The sequence below is a fragment of the Pseudorasbora parva genome, chromosome 25, assembly GCF_024679245.1.
Source record: "Pseudorasbora parva isolate DD20220531a chromosome 25, ASM2467924v1, whole genome shotgun sequence".
NCBI lineage: Eukaryota > Metazoa > Chordata > Actinopteri > Cypriniformes > Gobionidae > Pseudorasbora > Pseudorasbora parva.
The window spans coordinates 21,535,616-21,554,463 of record NC_090196.1 but is presented as its reverse complement, the minus strand read 5'-3'; the positions used below and the strand labels follow the sequence as shown (position 1 = coordinate 21,554,463).

At 37.2% G+C, this 18,848-nt stretch overlaps 1 protein-coding gene across 4 annotated transcripts in view; it reads left to right on the top strand.

Annotated features, from left to right (window-relative positions):
• The first annotated feature begins 756 nt into the window (after window positions 1-756).
• Window positions 757-18,848, top strand: part of mical2b (microtubule associated monooxygenase, calponin and LIM domain containing 2b) — a 64,487-nt gene continuing 46,395 nt past the window's right edge. For 3 of the 4 annotated variants that reach the window (XM_067436126.1, XM_067436124.1, XM_067436127.1), the window contains exons 1-2: window positions 757-835; window positions 14,703-15,031. In XM_067436126.1, the coding sequence (XP_067292227.1) occupies window positions 784-835; window positions 14,703-15,031 (381 nt within the window). In that variant the 5' untranslated portion in view covers window positions 757-783. Of the gene's footprint in view, window positions 836-1,510; window positions 1,676-14,702; window positions 15,032-18,848 lie in introns of those variants that run through there. The other variant, XM_067436125.1, reaches the window with a different exon arrangement.

The window sequence follows — 18,848 nt, the reverse complement described above, 5'->3', positions numbered from 1 at the left end:
AGATGAGAAGTTTATATCATCTTTTTACTTTTTTAACTCTATTAATTTTCATTGCTTTTATGTTGTTTTAAATCCCTTGTGTAAAGCACTTTGAATTACCACAGTGTATAAAATGTATATAAACTTGCATTGCCTAGTTCCATTCAATGCAATGTACACACTCTATATTGTTAATGGGTTATTGTGGCAACATAATGAAAAAGAAACTATATATTGGCAACATTTTCATAATAATATCTAATATGTCATAGGAATATTGTCATAGGGAATCCTTTTCATAGGGAATTGATTTCCCTATTCACTGGTTGTGCATGTCTCCCATGATCCCTGATCAAATTTAATAAACATTTTCTATGGATATATTGCATGCTCAGATATTCATACAACAAAATGTTCTATGGGCCATTACAATTTTTTTTTTTTTAATTTTTTTTAAAGCTCAACTCTGGCAGGAAAAGAGTTAAGTAGGCTACCTTTTATAAGCGTGCCTTAAAAATGACTGGTGTGCATCTTGAGACAAAACGTTGACACATTTGAAGATATATCTGGGTAAGTTGCTTTCAGTTATAACAGCTCAAGCATCCATTTTAGTCTTGGACTAGACTAGACTGGCCTTGCCTGTGAAACCGGGGGACAAATGAACAACTCTGACAGCACTTTAAGGCGCACCTCTTCTCGAAATGCATGAAGCGTGCACATCCTTTAAGAGTCCAGTAGATGGCGGCAGTGCACAACGTCTCGTCCACCGCTGTGATTCGCTGTCCTAATGAAACACCTGCCAGCATGTGTGCGAGTAAACCAAGGCGTTCGAGCCAGAACTGTTCCACTGTTGTAGGTAAGACAAAATCCATGCTCATCAAGACTCAAATACTAATATAGAAGCATATTGTTTATATATAAAAAATATAATTAACAATGAAATAATTGACTTTGAGTAAAGGCTTTTGGTGGTGTAATTTCTGGGAGTTTGGTAAAATTAGAGTGTTAAAGGATAATTGTACAGGTTAGGGGCCTGAATCTTGAGGCGTCTGCAGGACAGCTGGTACAGGGCAGTAAAACATAAGCTTGCTTTTGTGTGTGGAGAGAGAAACTCTTTTTATGTTACAATAATTCATGCATAGGCCTGGGATTATTATTTTCATGCTGTGAATTGTGTAGTAGCCTATGTGTTCTATTCGTATTAATGAAACGTTTTGCAATCGATGTGTTGCACCCTAGGTATATCATATTTTACAAGAACAATTGTATTCAAACCTGAGCATCTAGTATTTTTGTTTTGTTTGTTTGTTTTTGTATTTTTTTACTGTTAAAAGCATTTCAATTACATGTTTAGTTTTGCTTAATCCCTCAAGACAATTTTTCAGGTAAAATAAAGTAAATTATACAGACGCCTGATGAAAAAATCAACAGTGGGATTCGCCTTCCAAGTTTATCTGAACTTCCCATTGGGCGTCATGGGAAGCGCCGCCTCTAATTATAACAGGGCATAAAGAGCCAGTGAGTCGCGAGCGCGACAGATATCAACAACCGAGTGGATGGAATCATAAGATACAAACATTTCTCTCTACGAGATAAACTTCAGAGGTCATATGCTAGCTTACGGATAATACCGACCTCTTGTCAAACAGATTCTACGGCTGTCGTTGAAGCCGAAAGTCACATTACAACGGAAAAAGTAAGTTTGTTGATCACTTCATTTGAGCTGCTGGGAAACTAGAAGTGACGCGCTATATTGGGCACGCGCTGCATTGACAGGATACACTGCTGCCATACAAATGGAAATAACATTATATTACTACATAAATAAAGAGGTTTAGTTAGGTTATATATTCTTTCGTTATGATACGTATGTTATTATAATGAATGAACGCATTTGTTAACAAAGTTATTGGATATCCAATCGGGTGTTTGATTACATCTTAGCCAGGTTAGTTTCAAGAGTGGTGTAAATAATTGACTACAGCCTTTGGAGTGCTCATCACCTGTCTGGGCTTGTGGTTTGTGTTAGTTTATCTTCAAGATAATGCCACTACAGCAGGAAAGCGTTTTTTCTATTTTATCATTTATCTTTTGCCTGATACAGCCACTGGCTAAAATGACAACATTTTCTTCAACGTAGGCCCTATCTATCTGAAGGATGTTCTGCATCTGTTATACTAGCTAAAATATTACAAAACACAGTTACTAAGTTACAAGTTACAAACTGATATGATTCTTCTCAGATAAACTCTTAACAGCTGATTTTTCCCCCCCCTTTTTTTTCTTTATGCTGATGGAAGTTTCCTAATTTATGTGGTATGTAACATGAATAGTTTTGATTAGACTAGAGTTTTCTGTTGTCCAGGATTACTCAGTTAGTTTGTATTGGTTAGACTGCTGTCAAATGTGTCTCTTGATAAATAACTTTTATTTGTTTTATATATATATATATATATATATATATATATATATATATATATATATATATATATATATATATATATATATATATATCTCTCATTTCAACAGTACTCTTTTTTATTCCATATAGAGTCTTATTAACACATCTGATTGGACTTGCAGTATAAGGCACCACTTATCAAAGAGCATGAAGACCACAGTTTCTTTAGGAAATTTAGCTAAATATTACAGATTCACTTAGAGAGAGAGATAAGTTACAAATGGTCATGACTCTTCTCAGGTGAACCGTTGACAGATGATTTCCCAACTGTGATTGTGTTTCTTCATGCTGATGGAAGTTTCCTAACTTATGTGATATATGTAACATGAATAGTTTTGGTTAGACTAGTGTTTTTCTTTCTCCCTGTTGTCCAGGATTACTCATTGTTAGTGTCTATTGCTTAGACTGTAGAGCTCAACAAGCTCAGACTGGCATCAAATGTCTCAATTGATGAATAACTTGATATTGCCTCCCCAGGTGTTTGTTCTGTATTGGTGTGTTTAGTTTATGACGTAATGAATTTCAAGTTGTCTAGATAAATATTTGTTCTTTTTTTCCCTAAGACAAGTAGGCTACGTCTTGTTGCTGAAGTTTAACCCCCTTTAGTTTAAATGCACTCTCATAATGCAGTGTACGAGACGCACCGTTAGGTGTTTGCTTTTCTTAATCTGTTTAGTCTCTCTTCCAGATTATGTGGTTTGTTTATTAGAGCTTTTCAATATGTTGTATCTCTGTTGCCTATAGGGCAAAATGATACTGTTACACAATCCCGCTTCCTGGAATATGCCATTGACTTATAAGGTTATAAGGGCCGTCCTGAGCACAGAGTAAGACAGAAATACACTACAACTACGGTGTTTCTCTATCAAATGGATTTCAGCCACAGCTTTACCACAGGCACGAGGAAAGATCTGCAATTGCAATTGTGAGAGAGTCGTAATTATGAAATGTAAAGTAGCAATTTTGAGTAATTAGTCCCAATTGTAAGCATGAAGTCGCAATATGCAGTAAAGTTGCAATTGTGAGTTATGAGCAATGAAGTCGCAATTGTGAGGTAAGAAGGTACAATTGTGAGGTATAAAGTCGGTATTGTGTGAGATCTAAAGTTGCAACTAGGGCTGCCCTTTTATTGGATTTTTTTTAAACTTTTTCTATTTAAATTTATTTAAATTTACTTTTTCTGCAATATATATTTCGATGTAAAGAAATACAAGAATATTCACCAAATGAATTAAATGTCTATATTTGGAAAAAGTCTTATAATTTTAGAATGAGTGGGGTGATTTTGTTGGACAGAGCAAAATAAAATAATTTATAAAAAGCTTTTTTTAAAGCTATTTTTTTATTTGATCTTACTTGGGTTTAATCTTTACAAGAGATAACACAAACCTCTTTTAGTAACCATTAAGTGAACCTAATATAATATAGATTTAAATTTTAATATTAATATTAAATATATTAAACAAAATAAATATATTGTAGCATTTTAACTATTGTACTGTAAAAAATAAATTGTCTAAAATAAATTTATTTACAAGTACAACTGTAAAAATACAATATAATTATTTATGTCTTAGTTTTATTTTCAAATGTTAAACCATCACAATTTTATTTGACGCAAATAGATTTCACGGGTCAAGGAAACACTTTATTTTAAAAAAAAATCCACTGGAAGACTCAGGGTAAACAGATATCAAAACCTTTTAAATTGCACAACACTGAACAATGAACTGAATGAAGACAGGACGGATTCTGCCTTCATGCGCATAATCGAATAATTGCAAATACTAGTTTCCTTGTTAAAAAATTGGGCATGAACAAAAGTCAAAGTTTGAATACAGTTAGCTCATGACTTCAGAAGTAGGAAGTGCGAAATTTCCGATAGCAGGTGAAGGCAGCATTAAATACACAGAGGAACTGAGCAAATTATTTGGACAACAGGTGAACAGAATATTTAATCAAGGGAACAAACTGGCATGGAAACTAGGTGTCACAGGCAAACAGGAACTGGGAAAACCGAACCAAAAGAGAATATAAGCATTATAGTGTATGTATGTATTTCGATATATCGTTCAGACGTTTTTAATTCTGAGAAAGTTAGAACACTGAAATATATATATATATATAATATAATATAATATAATATAATATTCTTTTAGTAATCGAGTATTCTATTATATGTGTGCGTGGTATTATATGTGGTGCTTAAGACATTATTGGTCATGTTTCAGTAATAAAATACATAATAATTACTATTCTACTATTAGGCCTGTCACGATAACAAATTTTGCTGGACAATAAATTGGCCAAGAAATTGCGATAATCAATAATATTGTCTTTCTGAGACTAGTTTAATCTAAAATAATGATAATGGCATAAAAATGCAGGTACACCTTTTCAAAGATCAATAAACTTTAATTTCTAAAGACTATTTATCACTAAAAAAGGAAAACATTTTAAATAACCACAATAAATTAACAAAACAACCAAAAACAATAAAAGCATGGACTCTGTTTAAAAAATTTAAATGCATTTAAATAAGTAGCAAAAACAATAAATAAAATGGATGAAAACTGCAACGGATGATTGTGTTTTAGGTGCATATTAGGGGCGGCGCTGTTCACAAAACCCACGGTTCGGTTCGTATCACGGTTTTAGGGTCACGGTTTTCCGTTCTGTACAGTTCTTTTTTCTTTTTCTTTTAATCCAGAAATGTACTTCAGCATATGAGATATTAATTATCCACAATTTAGGATACAGTATTAAAGGGATCCCATGGTGTTGAGACTTGTATGGCTTAATATAACATAAATGATGTCTCTTACTGAATTATGTGGTTGAAAACCCATGAAAGATCTACGTTATTTAAAAAATCGATTTTATATTTGGACCATGGGCGGCGCCATTTTGTTTGCGTTCTAGGTTGATGACGTAGAGTGGTTGAACTCCTCAATCAGCTGGCGTTACCCGTTGCTATTTTTACCACAACGCAACTCGAAAATTGTTTCAGAGTTAAACAAAACCAATGAATTGCTTTGTAATTGTACTTAAAACACACTCAAACATACATGTGCACACAAACTCACCTACACAAGTCACAAACAGATCGGCGGGCGCGCACACACACACCTGACTGCTCTGTCTCAATCGCATGCATCATCACCAAAACATCCTGCCTCTCTTCCTCACGTTACTTTATCCCATCGTCCTACCTAGATATTTCCCTCTGCTGGTCACATTAGGCATTATAGTTAATCTACTATCAACAGTCTATCTAGGAAACAGGATGTGTTGAACAGGATATCAACACAGGGAATAGATTGAGGGTTATGTATGCGCGCGCAGTGCGTGCGTGCGTGTGTGTGTGTGTGTGTGTTCGCGCCGATCTGTTGGGGTGTGTGTGTGTTCGCGCCGATCTGTTGGGGGGTGTGTGTGTGTGTGTGTGTGTGTTCGCGCCGATCTGTTGGGGTGTGTGTGAGTCTGTGTGAGAGAGAGAGTTTGTGTGCACATGTATGTTTGAGTGCGTGTAGTCGGACAGCTGTTTGTAAATCGGCTTTACTCGTTATTGCGGTGGAACGTGAGACTGAATGACTGCACTCGAACATGCACTATGGTGTCGGACAACACTACAAATGTCCGTCCCTTCAAATAATGCCCTATTTAAGGGTATAGGGTCGATTTCGGATTCAGCCCCTGTCGTGGAGACTGAGCAGCCCAACATCTCGATTGAGACAGAGCAGCCTGTCGTGTGCGCGCCCGCCGATCTGTTTGTGACTTGTGTAGGTGAGTTTGTGTGCACATGTATGTTTGAGTGTGTTTTAAGTATAATTACAAAGGAATTCATTTGTTTTGTTTAACTCTGAAACAATTTTCGAGTTGCGTTGTGGTAAAAATAGCTACGGGTAACGCCAGCTGATTGAGGAGTTCAACCACTCTACGTCATCAACCTAGAACGCAAACAAAATGGCGCCGCCCATGGTCCAAATATAAAATCGATTTTTAAAATAACGTAGATCTTTCATGGGTTGTCTACTACATAATTCAGTAAGAGACATCATTTATGTTATATTAAGCCATACAAGTCTCAACACCAGGGGATCCCTTTAAAAAAAATTATATCATAGCCTAATCATGCACAAACTGAACATGACCATCTCTGAAGAAAGGGATATTTTAATACAGCAAGAGAAAAGACATTGATGACAGTCTCCTTTTTTTGCCAAATAAATGAAAATCATGTGTATTTCTATATCTACAGAAACTCATGTGCCTTTTTAGCACACAAAGATCGAACTGAAGAATTAACGCGTCCGCTCAAGCGTGAGGGTGCGCGCGGCAAAAATGACGTCGACGTGGAGTGCGTGAGACTGCTGGCCGAGAATGACGTCTCATCACGCAGCACCCGGTCTGCGCGCCGAGTAAAACACCTCCCCAAACGGACGAGGTGTGCGCAGTCAACGAGCGAGATAAGGAAAACAAAAAAGCATGCAAATGGCAATTATCGCGGCCGGAAAAATTATCGAGCTAATTTTTTTTATCGTGTAATTGCAATTGCCAATTACATCAGTCATGGAGGAATTTAAGACAGCCAAAGTCCGGTTGGCCATGATGTTGCGCGACAGCGATGATCAGGCTGTGCAACAGGCGAACATCGTAGTGAAGACAGGACGGAAGTGGAATGCCAGTGGAGCTCTGAGGCAAGCAGAGGAGCGCTTACAACATGCTGACATCATGGGCACGGTGAATCAGGGAAGGCTGGGCTTTGGAGTCATCACCCGAGCAAGCTGGAAGGAGGCAAGGGCAAAGGACCGGAAAGGGATGGTGCAGAAGGAAATTCGAGCTGTGGAGGAAGAAAGTAGACAAAGCCCGGGCAGTAGCCATTAAACAGCAAGGCAGCTGGACCCGGTGGGAGAGTGTAAGAGGAAGATCTCTCAGTTGGAAGGACATCTGGAACATGGAGGGGCATCGGATAAAGTTCCTCCTTAGTTCAGTGTACGATGCGCTGCCAACACTAACAAACCTCCAAAGATGGAGGCTGACAGAGGATCCCTCCTGTACGCAGTGCAAGAGACCAGCAAACCTGGAGCACATTCTGTCGTCCTGTCGGGCAGGCCTGACTGAAGGGAGGTTTAGGTGGCGCCGTGACCAGGTGCTGGCGCAACTGGCCGATGGACTGGAGAAGGAGAGGAAGCGGAAAAGAACTAAGGCCAAAAAAAAGGCCCCTGCTTCATTGGCTTCCTCAGACCTGGGGAGAAGGCAGTCAAGGAGGACAGATGTTTAGGGATCCTTGGTACGGCAGTGGACTGGGAGATGAGAGTTGATCTCGTAAGGCAACTCAAGTTTCCAGAGGAGATTGCCGTCACCAGCCTCCGACCAGACATCGTGCTCTGGTCCCAAGCAACAAGGCAGATGGCCCTAATAGAGCTAACGGTACCCTTGGAGGAAAGGATTGAGGAGGCACATGAACGGAAGCTAGGGAAGTATCAGTTGCTCATCTCTGAGAGCCAGCAGAGAGGTTGGAGAGCCTGCAATCGACCAGTGGAGATGGGTTGCAGGGGGTTCCCGGGACAGTCACTTTGGAGAGCATTGGGGATGCTTTGGGTTAGAGGGGCAGCCCGTAAGAACCTGGTGAATAATATAGCAAAGCAAGCAGAGACAGCCTCCAGATGGCTGTGGTTAAAGAGAAGTGAGCGGTGGCTAAACCAGGCTGGCAAAGCATTTGACCGAACTGATGCTGAACCACTCACGAGTGTCCATTTCAGAGTGTTCAGTGGGTGAAAATATATCTATGCTAAACTCATACTTGGCCTTTAACACACACTGGCAAGAGTGTAAGAGTTTATTAAGATAGATATTGTTTAGTCGCCCAGAGTGAAGATTTAGTCGCATATACAAGTGATTTACTTGCAGTGTTAATTGTGAGATATAAAGTCGCAGAGAAGATGAGGACTAGGGAAATAATGACTCGAACACAAATGCTGTCAGGGCTTGTCTAAGCTTTTTAAGTCATTTCCAGTCATTTCCATTTTTTTAAGCTAAGACAAAGTTCAGTTCAAATGGCTTGACTCCAATTATCCATAGATGTGAATGCTGAAAGTTTATCTGCTGCACTGTGGACATCTCTCAAAATAACAACCTCTGTATACCTCTTGAACTGCAGTGATCCTCTCAAGCTTTTCGTGGAATTGCATAAGTTCTCTTATTGGATTTTTTTTGCCACACTGATTTGCTTAGAAGGAAGTTAGTGTCGTTCATGATAAAACAACCCCACCAGCGGGTTAGTCAGACTTCAGCTGATTCATGTGGAATAAATAATGCTTTCAACTCTGGTTGTACTTTTTCAAGAGCCAGAGAGGAGAATATGAAGACCTGTAAAAGTTGCTTCATGTTAACACTTGATATCTTGAAGATTTGAACACTTGAAGATTGATAATAAAAGTATTTAAATGACTGACTCTGTTATTTTAATTAACCTCATATGTATTTTTATGTCATGGCAAAGGTTAGTAGGAGGTTTCCATTTGTAAAATGGGAGTGTATAAAATCTAAAACCTAAATCCGTTCACCCTAGAGAATACATGGTTTACATTTGGCCATCCTGTTGTAGTGCAACAAAGACTTTTATCCAGAGAACGCAATTTTTTTTAGTTGGAAATGTTTGGGTGTGTTCATTTAGTTGATATTTGACCTGCTTGTTTCTACATTCATGTTTCCGTTATAATTCTTCCTTCTGCTTCCCAGTGGGTTAGAGAACGTTAGAGGAAGTGGAAAGTTGTGGGTTTGTTATCGTAAGGATCATATCATCCGCACAACAGGATCAGTTAAAGATGCTGCCAGAAATCTTGATGTCTGCAAGAATAGAACAAGCTCAAAACAAAACAAAAATCATATTTATGGATTGTGTTTTTAAAGTTTAGACAAACTCTGCAAATGATTTTCTGCATAGCCTAGGATTACTTACCCCAGGTCTTCATTAGCTTGATGTCAAGGCCTTGAACCTGCTGTACATTGCTGCACTGCTATAGAATCACACCACGCCAGTACTTGAAACTTGAGACCTGGCTATTCTGAGCAGAACCACCAGAATGTTTCTCCAAGAGTGTATCCGTGTTATATGGAAGCCTGTGTCTGCTTCAGAGTGAAAAATAAAATCCACAATTGAAAAAACGTTAAAAAGAAACCCTGTGAGAGATTTCATGTTGAAATTATAATAAATCACACAAGTCAAAATTACAATACAAAAGTCGCAATTGTGAGCAATGAGATTTAAAGTAGTGATTATGAGAGAGTCAATACCTAAAATATATATTTTTTTCTCTGAGGCAGAAATGGGCTTCCATAACATTAATACAGCAGTACAGCAAGATTTGTTAATGTGCAACCAGTTGCATTTGGTAGATCCATCGTTTTTTTCCTCAAATATCTTAAAGCCCCACTGAAGTGCCTTGAAACGCATAGCATTATTCAATTATTCTGACACCGGAAGACAGGGCAGGACATATTGAACAGCTCATCCCCTTTTTTTTAAATGGCCAATAGTGTTTTATTTATCACCGTTTGGTAAAGCTGGAGTTTCCTCCTAATATTTAACCCTTTCTCCTCCTAAAATCCTCCCTATCGCTTTAAAATAAAGCATTATGTGCAGAATTCATTTGAGACTGATTCATTTTTTAGCATGTGCCGACTCATGCTTATGATCCACTATGTGCTATCGTGTCTCTGGACTGGTGCAGACTGTGTTCTTCACTACTTGACAATGGACTTCATTCACCCCAATGGAAAGCATATTTACACTGTCTGAATAGTTACCTATAAATTATATAGTGCACTATGTGCCATTCAGCATGTAGAAAATAGTGAATGAGTGACTGATTTTACCCCAATGTAGGGAGCGTTTGATTGGACACGAAAGATTGATGAGTACAGCTGAAAAACTGAAGTACAAAGCAATGTCATTAACATCATTGATTTTTGAGTTTTGAACGCTTTGCTTATATATTCTAAATGTTTTAGAGCACACTCGCTCATAGATAACATGAAGACTAACATATTCATACTAAAAGCAAAAGGATTTCCATTTTTTGGGGACTTTGAAAATTTTTCAATTCAACATAGCATGACATTTTAGTACATTTGATTTAACCCTCAAAATATAGAGACCTAGTTCAAAGATCAGTTTTCCTCTAAAGTTCTTAATAAATGCCTCACAATGTGTTATTTTTTTGCACAACCGCAGTATATATCAGTTATATATCTGGTGTGATTTGAAGGCCTGGTGTTGATTTTGATGACTTTAGGGATTCCTGGTTACATAGGGGTGTTGCCCAGTTCAATGTCACTCGACCAAATCTTTACTGAAGACATTACTCTAGAGAACTCATTACGGGTTTGACCTACATGACCTACATTCATTATGCCTAATGTATAAGTTGTGCCGTTTTGCAGAGAATGTTGGAACAAGAGATATTGTATGTCATTTTCAAGAACCATGAACTGAAAATAGCTGATTTGCTAGTGATATTAGCCCATTATATTTTAAAATCCTTAAATGTGCCAACATTTTAGCACTGATGTGATCTAGAGAGGCTGCTTTGAATTCTTTGTCCACCACAAAGCAGTAAAAAGTGCACAAACAGGAAGGACTTGGACCTCATACAATATCAGATATCCTGCCTCTGGAAAAAACTGCAGAAAGAGACTTTTATGCACTTTTCACTTTGTTTACTTTCAAAAGTTTGAAAAACTCATTGGGAATAAAGGTCCCTTTAAAGAATAAAACGTTTGAGACATTTCTTTTAAATGTTTTATTTCTCAGGAGTTTCTGGCAAAGTGCGCTACCATGTCTGTCAACATTCTTTGACATGTCCTCTGTTTAAAATCCTATATATTAAAAGTATATACTATTCAATTTTATAATTGCTAAAGATTACATTTAACAGCATTGTTATTAAATTATTAATGTTTAAAAAAAATACAATTACATATACATGATGCTTGCTTCTAATAGGTCAGCAGGCTAACAATTACCAATGTCACTTCAACCAGTGTAACCAAACTCTCCTAGACAGCAGCAGTGCTCTCTGGTTACTTTTGTTTGTTGGTACTGTAATACTTCAGGCAGTAAACTACTAATCTGTGTTGACTCTGTTGGGTGTACTTTCCCTACAAACATGAAAGACTGCTTGTGTGTGTGTTTCCTGGTAAACCTACAATATGGGGACTAAATGTAAGTATATGGGGACCACAAAGACAGTAATACCAGCAATTAAAAACACTTAAGTTATTTATTTATTTATTTATTTATTTATTTATTTATTTATTTTTTGCAACGGGTAGGTTGAAGGTTAAGGGATATGTTTACATTCTAAAAATAATTCTATCTTTGTAAATTCCCCATAAAACATGGAAACCTGTGTGTTTGAACAAATTTGTTATCTTTTGTTTGCTCAAGAGACATTTCTATTGTCAGATTTAAAAACATTTGTGCTGCATAATACCCCCCCCCCCAGAATTTTATGAATAGAAAGTTCAAAAGACCAGCATTTATTTGAAATATAATTTTTTTTGTGACGACATAAATGTTTTTACTGTCACTTTTTAAAAATGTAATTAGCCATTGTTGAAAAAAGTATTTTTATATATATATATATATATATATATATATATATATATATATATATATATATATATATATATATATATATATATATATATATATATATATATATATATATATATATATATATATATATAATATTTTTATCATACACCAAACTTTGAACGGTAGTGCATCTCCGCTTCCTCAAATATTAAGCAGCACAACTTTTTTCATTCAATATTGAAAATAAGAAATGTTTCTTGAGCACTAAATATTAGAATGATGGATCATGCGACACTGAAGACTGGAGTAATGATGCTGAAAATTATCCTTTGCCATCACAGGAATAAATTCAATTTAAAATTATATTAAAAACCTTAATAACATTTCACAATATTACTGTTTTACTGTATTTTTTTATCAAATAAATAATAGAGGAGGTCATCTTCCCATTTGTGTGCTCCTTTAGGTCACATGAATAATCTTAGTGGTGTAGGAATGTTGGCTGTTAGGAATTCCAGTTTTAAGTGGTGCTGCTTTCTGTCAAATCCACTGGGATGCGTTTGAACCCTTTGATGGTTCCTTCAAAGCTGAAGCTCCTGCAAAAAAATCCATCAAGACCTAATGGTGAAAGACTGCAGGTCTGAACTGTCGGAGGGAATTTGTTTGGGAGGCACAGTGACCTTAGCATGGACTAGTTTATTGTCTCTTAATGATAGACAGGATGGGCAAATGTGCATGATCCTGTTGGAAAAATATCTCCGAAGGCAATGGAACGGTGTTAACTTGAATTCCCTTGCTTGCAGTTGAGCCATCTGTCGAGAGGCTGGTCCTATCAGTAGAGACAATATGATTTGTAGCTTCTAAATGTGGTCCGTCTTGCCGTTTTACTCACACACAATTATTATTCTGTGTCAGGCAACTTTCCTGGTACATCTTGCTTCAAGAAATATCCCCTGATGCTTTTTCAGCATGGTTAAATTTAGCAATGGGAACTTTCCCACACTGCATTGGCTGGACTGACTGTTGATGACATAAAAATATGGTCCTTGGTGAATTCAAGGACTAGTAATTTGAGTCAAGTTATATATTTTTTGTGTGTATGTTTTTTGGAGAGTGAATAGTAGAGGACCAGGGAAAATGATAACAAACATTGGGACAAATGACTGAATGAGGAGAGAGCAAATAATACAACCCTGCAGATAAATGAGAAGGTCTCGTCAGCTGCCAGATTTGATTAGGCTAGTGAGACTCAAGTGACCCTCAGGAGTGTTAATCGAGAGAGAGATGCTGGATTGCTATCGAGCTTGAGCTTTTGACAAGTCTGCTCGCTCGTTCAGATGACCTCTGACACGCATTCAAATCATTCACATATCTGGTTTCACTCCCAAATTCACAATCAACTCTCCATTCACTTACTGGATTCAACTGAAGGACACATGCATGATAGTCCCATCATCACGTCATTCCACACCTCTTAACGCTCTTCTGCACTGCACAAAAGGAGACATTTTGAAGAATGTGAAGGCCACTCTTGGTGCACAGATTTTTCTGGCTCACAGGTTGTCTTCAACTGGGCCAAACTTGGTGTCCTGATTTTTAGCATTCCTTTGTTCTGTCCCATTTGCTCTGCATGCAGTAATCCTATCAAGCTCTAGACTCTGGGTTAACGTGACTCTTCTGGCCTTTTTTGCAGCACATGCCAAGTGTTTTTGTGTCCTCAGACTCTAGAGCATTTTCATTTGATGTACCAGTAGTATTCAGGACAGAATGCATTGTGTTTTACAAGGCATTGTACGATGATCCATATTGCCAAAAATTGGCATGTATACATTATTACCTATGGTTTAGGATGGCTGACTAGCTGTTCAGCAGTCAACTAGTAATTTTATATTTTTATTATATATATATATATATATATATATATATATATATATATATATATATATATATATATAAATATTTTATATACAAATAAAACACAAATATATAAAGTGATAAACAAAAATGCATTAAATAAATAAAATAAAATACACATATATAAAGTGATAAAGTAAATAGATGCATGCATATATATTTTATATTTATTTACTTTTTCACTTAACATATTTTATTTTTATAAAGCATATAAAAATGTCAGCATATATATATATATATATATATATACTTTATTTCACTATATATATATATATATATATAGTGTTTATTTTCATTTTAAATGTATGCATTTATTTACTTTTTTCACTTTATATATTTTTGTTTATTTGGTTTAGTTAGTTTTAGTATTATATTATACCAAATTATTTGGTGAAAAATATCAAATAAATTCAAAGACCTGTGGAACCCAGTTTAAAAAGCTCTGACCTTTATGAAATGTAGTTGTGCACGTCTTTCATTCTTATAAGGACAGTGATGTTTTATTGAGATAATTGACCTTTATATACAAACAGTTTCGACAGGCTGCAATCAGAGCCCTAAAGCAGTAAATCAATTCAGGCGATGTCAACAGCCTACCATTTTTAGTCATTTTGCTGCTTTGTATTCCCATATATAGGATGTTTTTTCCTATACAGATTGTGGATTGCAGATAATGAAATATATGGCACTCACTTTCATCTAAGTCTAGAAGCAAATAAAAACCCTCTGTTCCTTTTCTTTCCCCAGTCTTGGAAAGGAATGCCAGCACCAACCAAACCCTGACTGAGTCCCCTGTCAGCAGAGGGAAAGAGATGGGGGAGACGGAGGATGAGCGCGCGTCTCAGGCCGGCCAGCTCTTTGAGAATTTTGTTCAGGCCACTACTTGTAAAGGCACACTGCAGGCTTTCAGCATCCTCTGCAGGCAGCTAGAGCTGAACCCCTCCGACCACAGAGGCTTCTACAGCAGCCTGAAAGCTGCCATCACTTACTGGAAGGCTAAAGGCCTTTGGGGGAAACTGGACAAGAGAGCCAGCCACAAGGAGTATAATAAGGGCAAAGTCTGCGCTGACACCAGAGTAAGTCTCAAGAGCTCTATACATGTTCTTAAAATCTCACACTTCTTAGAAGAAGGAGAAATTACTTTAAAGAAATAAGGACACTTTGAAATGCTGGGGATTTGATGTAGAAGATGACAAACTTTTCAAATGTACTTTTATGGAATTCTGACTAAAAACATCAATACCTGTTGAGAATTTAAATAGCACAACAACAACTCATTTTCATATTCACATTTGTTAGTCAAATAACTTTGGCCTGATTATAAATAGCTGAGATCGCTGTAGTGGTGGCTGTCTTGGCTTGTCTTGTGTTTGTTCTATTTTTAAAGCGAAATGGGAAATGAGGATCAGCTTCATTTAGTTTTGGCCATTTTTCCACTACAGTTGACCGTTGGACTGAGGGATCAAGGGTTTGTGAGGTCATTAGTTAGTGTTTTTGTCTATCTGAATCTCATTTAGAAGAGTAGCACATGCATTTACCCATTACAGATGGACTGAAAGATCCACGTTCATGAGATCTAAATACTAATTAGCATTAGCATGGTTTCCACTAAAATCTCATACAAGTGATTTTCCTCATCAGAGAGATTTGATAATGTTGCTTTAATTTATGAGAATGGCATGATCTCAATGCTGGAGTGCCATATACCAAGCTAATTTAAATTTACTTTATGAGGAGGCTTAATGCTAGCTAGTGTTAGGGCTAATATTATTGTGTTAGGGGAAAATAAGTATTTTGTTTAACTATAAGCTCCGAGTGTCTGTTAAAGTCTACTACGCATTAACTAGTCCACTGCTTCACTGTGTGACCAGTCAATGGAAGAGTCAATCTCAGGTCAGGTTAGCATATATGTTGAGATTGTTGTTAGCAAGTTTTGCATGCTGTTTTACAAAGTGCCTGTGGAGTTATTGACCTTATATGTGATCGACAAGGTGTTGAAAGAATTGTAAACCCTAAAGGATATTAGTTTTGCAGTTTAGTGTCAGGTTAAGGAGATTTAAATGTTAATCTGTGTATTTATGGGGGTTTGGCTATTTATTTCTAGTGTCTCTGCTATGATTATTGCTTTTCTTATTGTTGTGGTTCAAGTTGTAGTTTGTTTGCATGGGTTTGCATTTCACATTGTAGGCTCCCATTGTAGGTTTATCTTGTTTTGTGCCACAACAACAGTTTTAAAGAAATATCCCCTAAAAATATTTACAAAAAAAATGGAAACTCAAAATATATGAATTTGGGCTCTAAAGTGAAAAAAGTGTTAAATGGTTAATAAAATTGGGCATAAAACTTGTATACATATTCTGACGCCATATGATATTTTTCTGTGACAAACAGGCCGAAATTCAAACCACAACCCACTTTTGCTTATTCAAAATCGATGCGTTTCAATTGTTCATGTGTTGTTCACATCATTGAGGATTGGCTATGTCTGGTTGTCACAATGTCATGAAATTACTGACACCAAACTTAATATAATACATATTACAATAGATGCAGAGGGCAAGATTTACAGTAAATAATGCGTGGGGGGGGGGGGGTAGTAGTAATTAATTATTAATACTCGGATAATACTTTTTTCCGAGTATGGCTCGGCTTGACGTTAATAGAGCGGGAGGTCTTGTACGGGCTCTTCTCCTGGAAGGGTGCGCGCGTGCGTGACTAGAGCGAGAGAGGAAATGCACGCCCATAAACACTTGCTCAGGTGCAGATCCAGTCATGACGCGCCGCGCTCCACTTTATTCCTATGAGTGACATCAAGCGACTTCAACGCTTCAGCACAGCATTCCAGGAAGGCAGCGCTGCATTTGAACCGATTTGAACGCAGAAATGACGGGAAGCTTCACAACATCGCGGATTTCCACGGTCACTGCTGTCACAGGACTTTTGACAGTTTTTGACAGAGCGGTCCCAGCGATTAAGGTTCGGTCCTGCTTTGGAAGCAGCCGGTGAGTAAAACTGCTTCAAATGTCTGTGCTGTTGGCTATCGTCGCGTGAGTAAACATCAGTAAATGACACGATTGCGTGCTTCGTCATTCAAATGCGCTAACGGACTCCATTGTTGTTCCATGTATAACGTTACACTATTCTGACGTGCAAAACCATTTTGCTTGCTACTGCTAAGGTTTAGTCGCATACAATAGTCCATAAACCAAATCATGTCATCATAAACTGCGAGTAAAGACACACAAATGTTGGCAGGGCACTAAATACAGTACATACCACAGAGACGGACATCCTGCTGTTGCTGTTTCTCCTGTTCAATTTATTTCAGCCTGATTCTGGATCACGTATTAGCTCAATCTGCTCGATAGCCATGGGTTTCTCCATGCTTGAGGACGTCACCGCTTTGGGTGTTTTCGTCATTCTTTAGCTCCGCCCACACGATACGCCTCCAGGCGCTCGTTTTTTTCCGGAAAGACTCGGTACAGCCTATATTTCTTTTATAAATATAATAAAACTTAAGACTTTTCGGAGATATGAAGGATGCAATACTACTCTATAGGTACTCAAGATTGACATGAGATTGACTGAAACTGAGTGTTTCACCCCCCCCTTTAAATTCAATTTGTCCTTGATGATTTGAGTTGTGATTTGTTTGACTCTTAGTACTCCTAGATTTGCCCCATTTTCAGACTGTTCTATTCCGGTGGTCTTCGTTGTTTGAGAAACTGTAATATTAATCCTCAAGCTTGGCTTTTGAATGCGTGTCAGCTGCTGTTAGCACTGCTCTGGCACAGAAATGTCTTCCTTAATGTCTTCAAAAGTAGAAATGTAAAGCGACAGAAGCACACAGAGATAGTGAGAGGAAGGCTTCCTCCAGTTATCGTATCCAGAACCGGAGACATGGGTACACTGACTCATCTCACAGGAAGTTGGGACCATCAGTCAGAGGCTAAGATGAAGACTAATGGCAGAAATTATGGTTTACATAAACGGAACTTGGTTGTTTGCACAGAGCCTAGAGTTGTTAATGTGCAAATGGGAACATATACAAAGATACAAAATATATAGAAAGATTCTTCTTGAGTTGTTGAACTGGAAAATAAAAAATTCTCATCAAATAAAAAATGCATATTTAAGCTCAAGGGTGAGTTTAATGAAGGCACCTTTTTCGGACATCCTCTGAGGTGAAATGAATTCACATATGTGGATATAAATGGTAAAATTATTACATTCCTCAAGGCCAAGACCTTTGAAATTGTGTCTAACACCTAGAGTTCAAGTTAGAACAGCAATTAGTTTTATGTTCAATGCAGTCTTCTCTCTTTACTCTTACACGCCCTTGGCATCTAATAACAGGTAATAAAATTGTGATAAGTGTTTTCGACAATTTTATGACCACTTTTGAGCAAGCCTATTATGGATATGTCAGTTTATATGTCATATTAAAGAGAGAGTTCACCCAAAAATGGAAATGGTGTCATCACTTACTCACCCTCAATTTTTTCCTAGCCTGTATGAGTTTATTTCTTCTCTTGAATACAAAAAGAAGATATTTTAAAGAATGTTTGTAACCAGGCAGTTAATGCCTCCATTGACTTCCAAAGTAGAAAAGAAAATACAATAGAAGTCAATGGGGTTCATCAACCGTTTGATTACCAACATTCTTTAAAATATCATCTTTTGTGTTCAATAAATGGAAGAAACAGGTTTGGAACAACTTGAAGGTGAAACTTTTCCATTTTCACACTTTTTTACAGTATTTTTCTTGGAAACTACAGTCATAATCCCTGATTTGTTGTGAAGAACGAGTAAAGGCGTCACCCACAGTCCTGGTTTGTTAGAACTTGCTTGGATTGGGGTTTGAAGCAACAAGTGGGGAAATTAAATCATAGC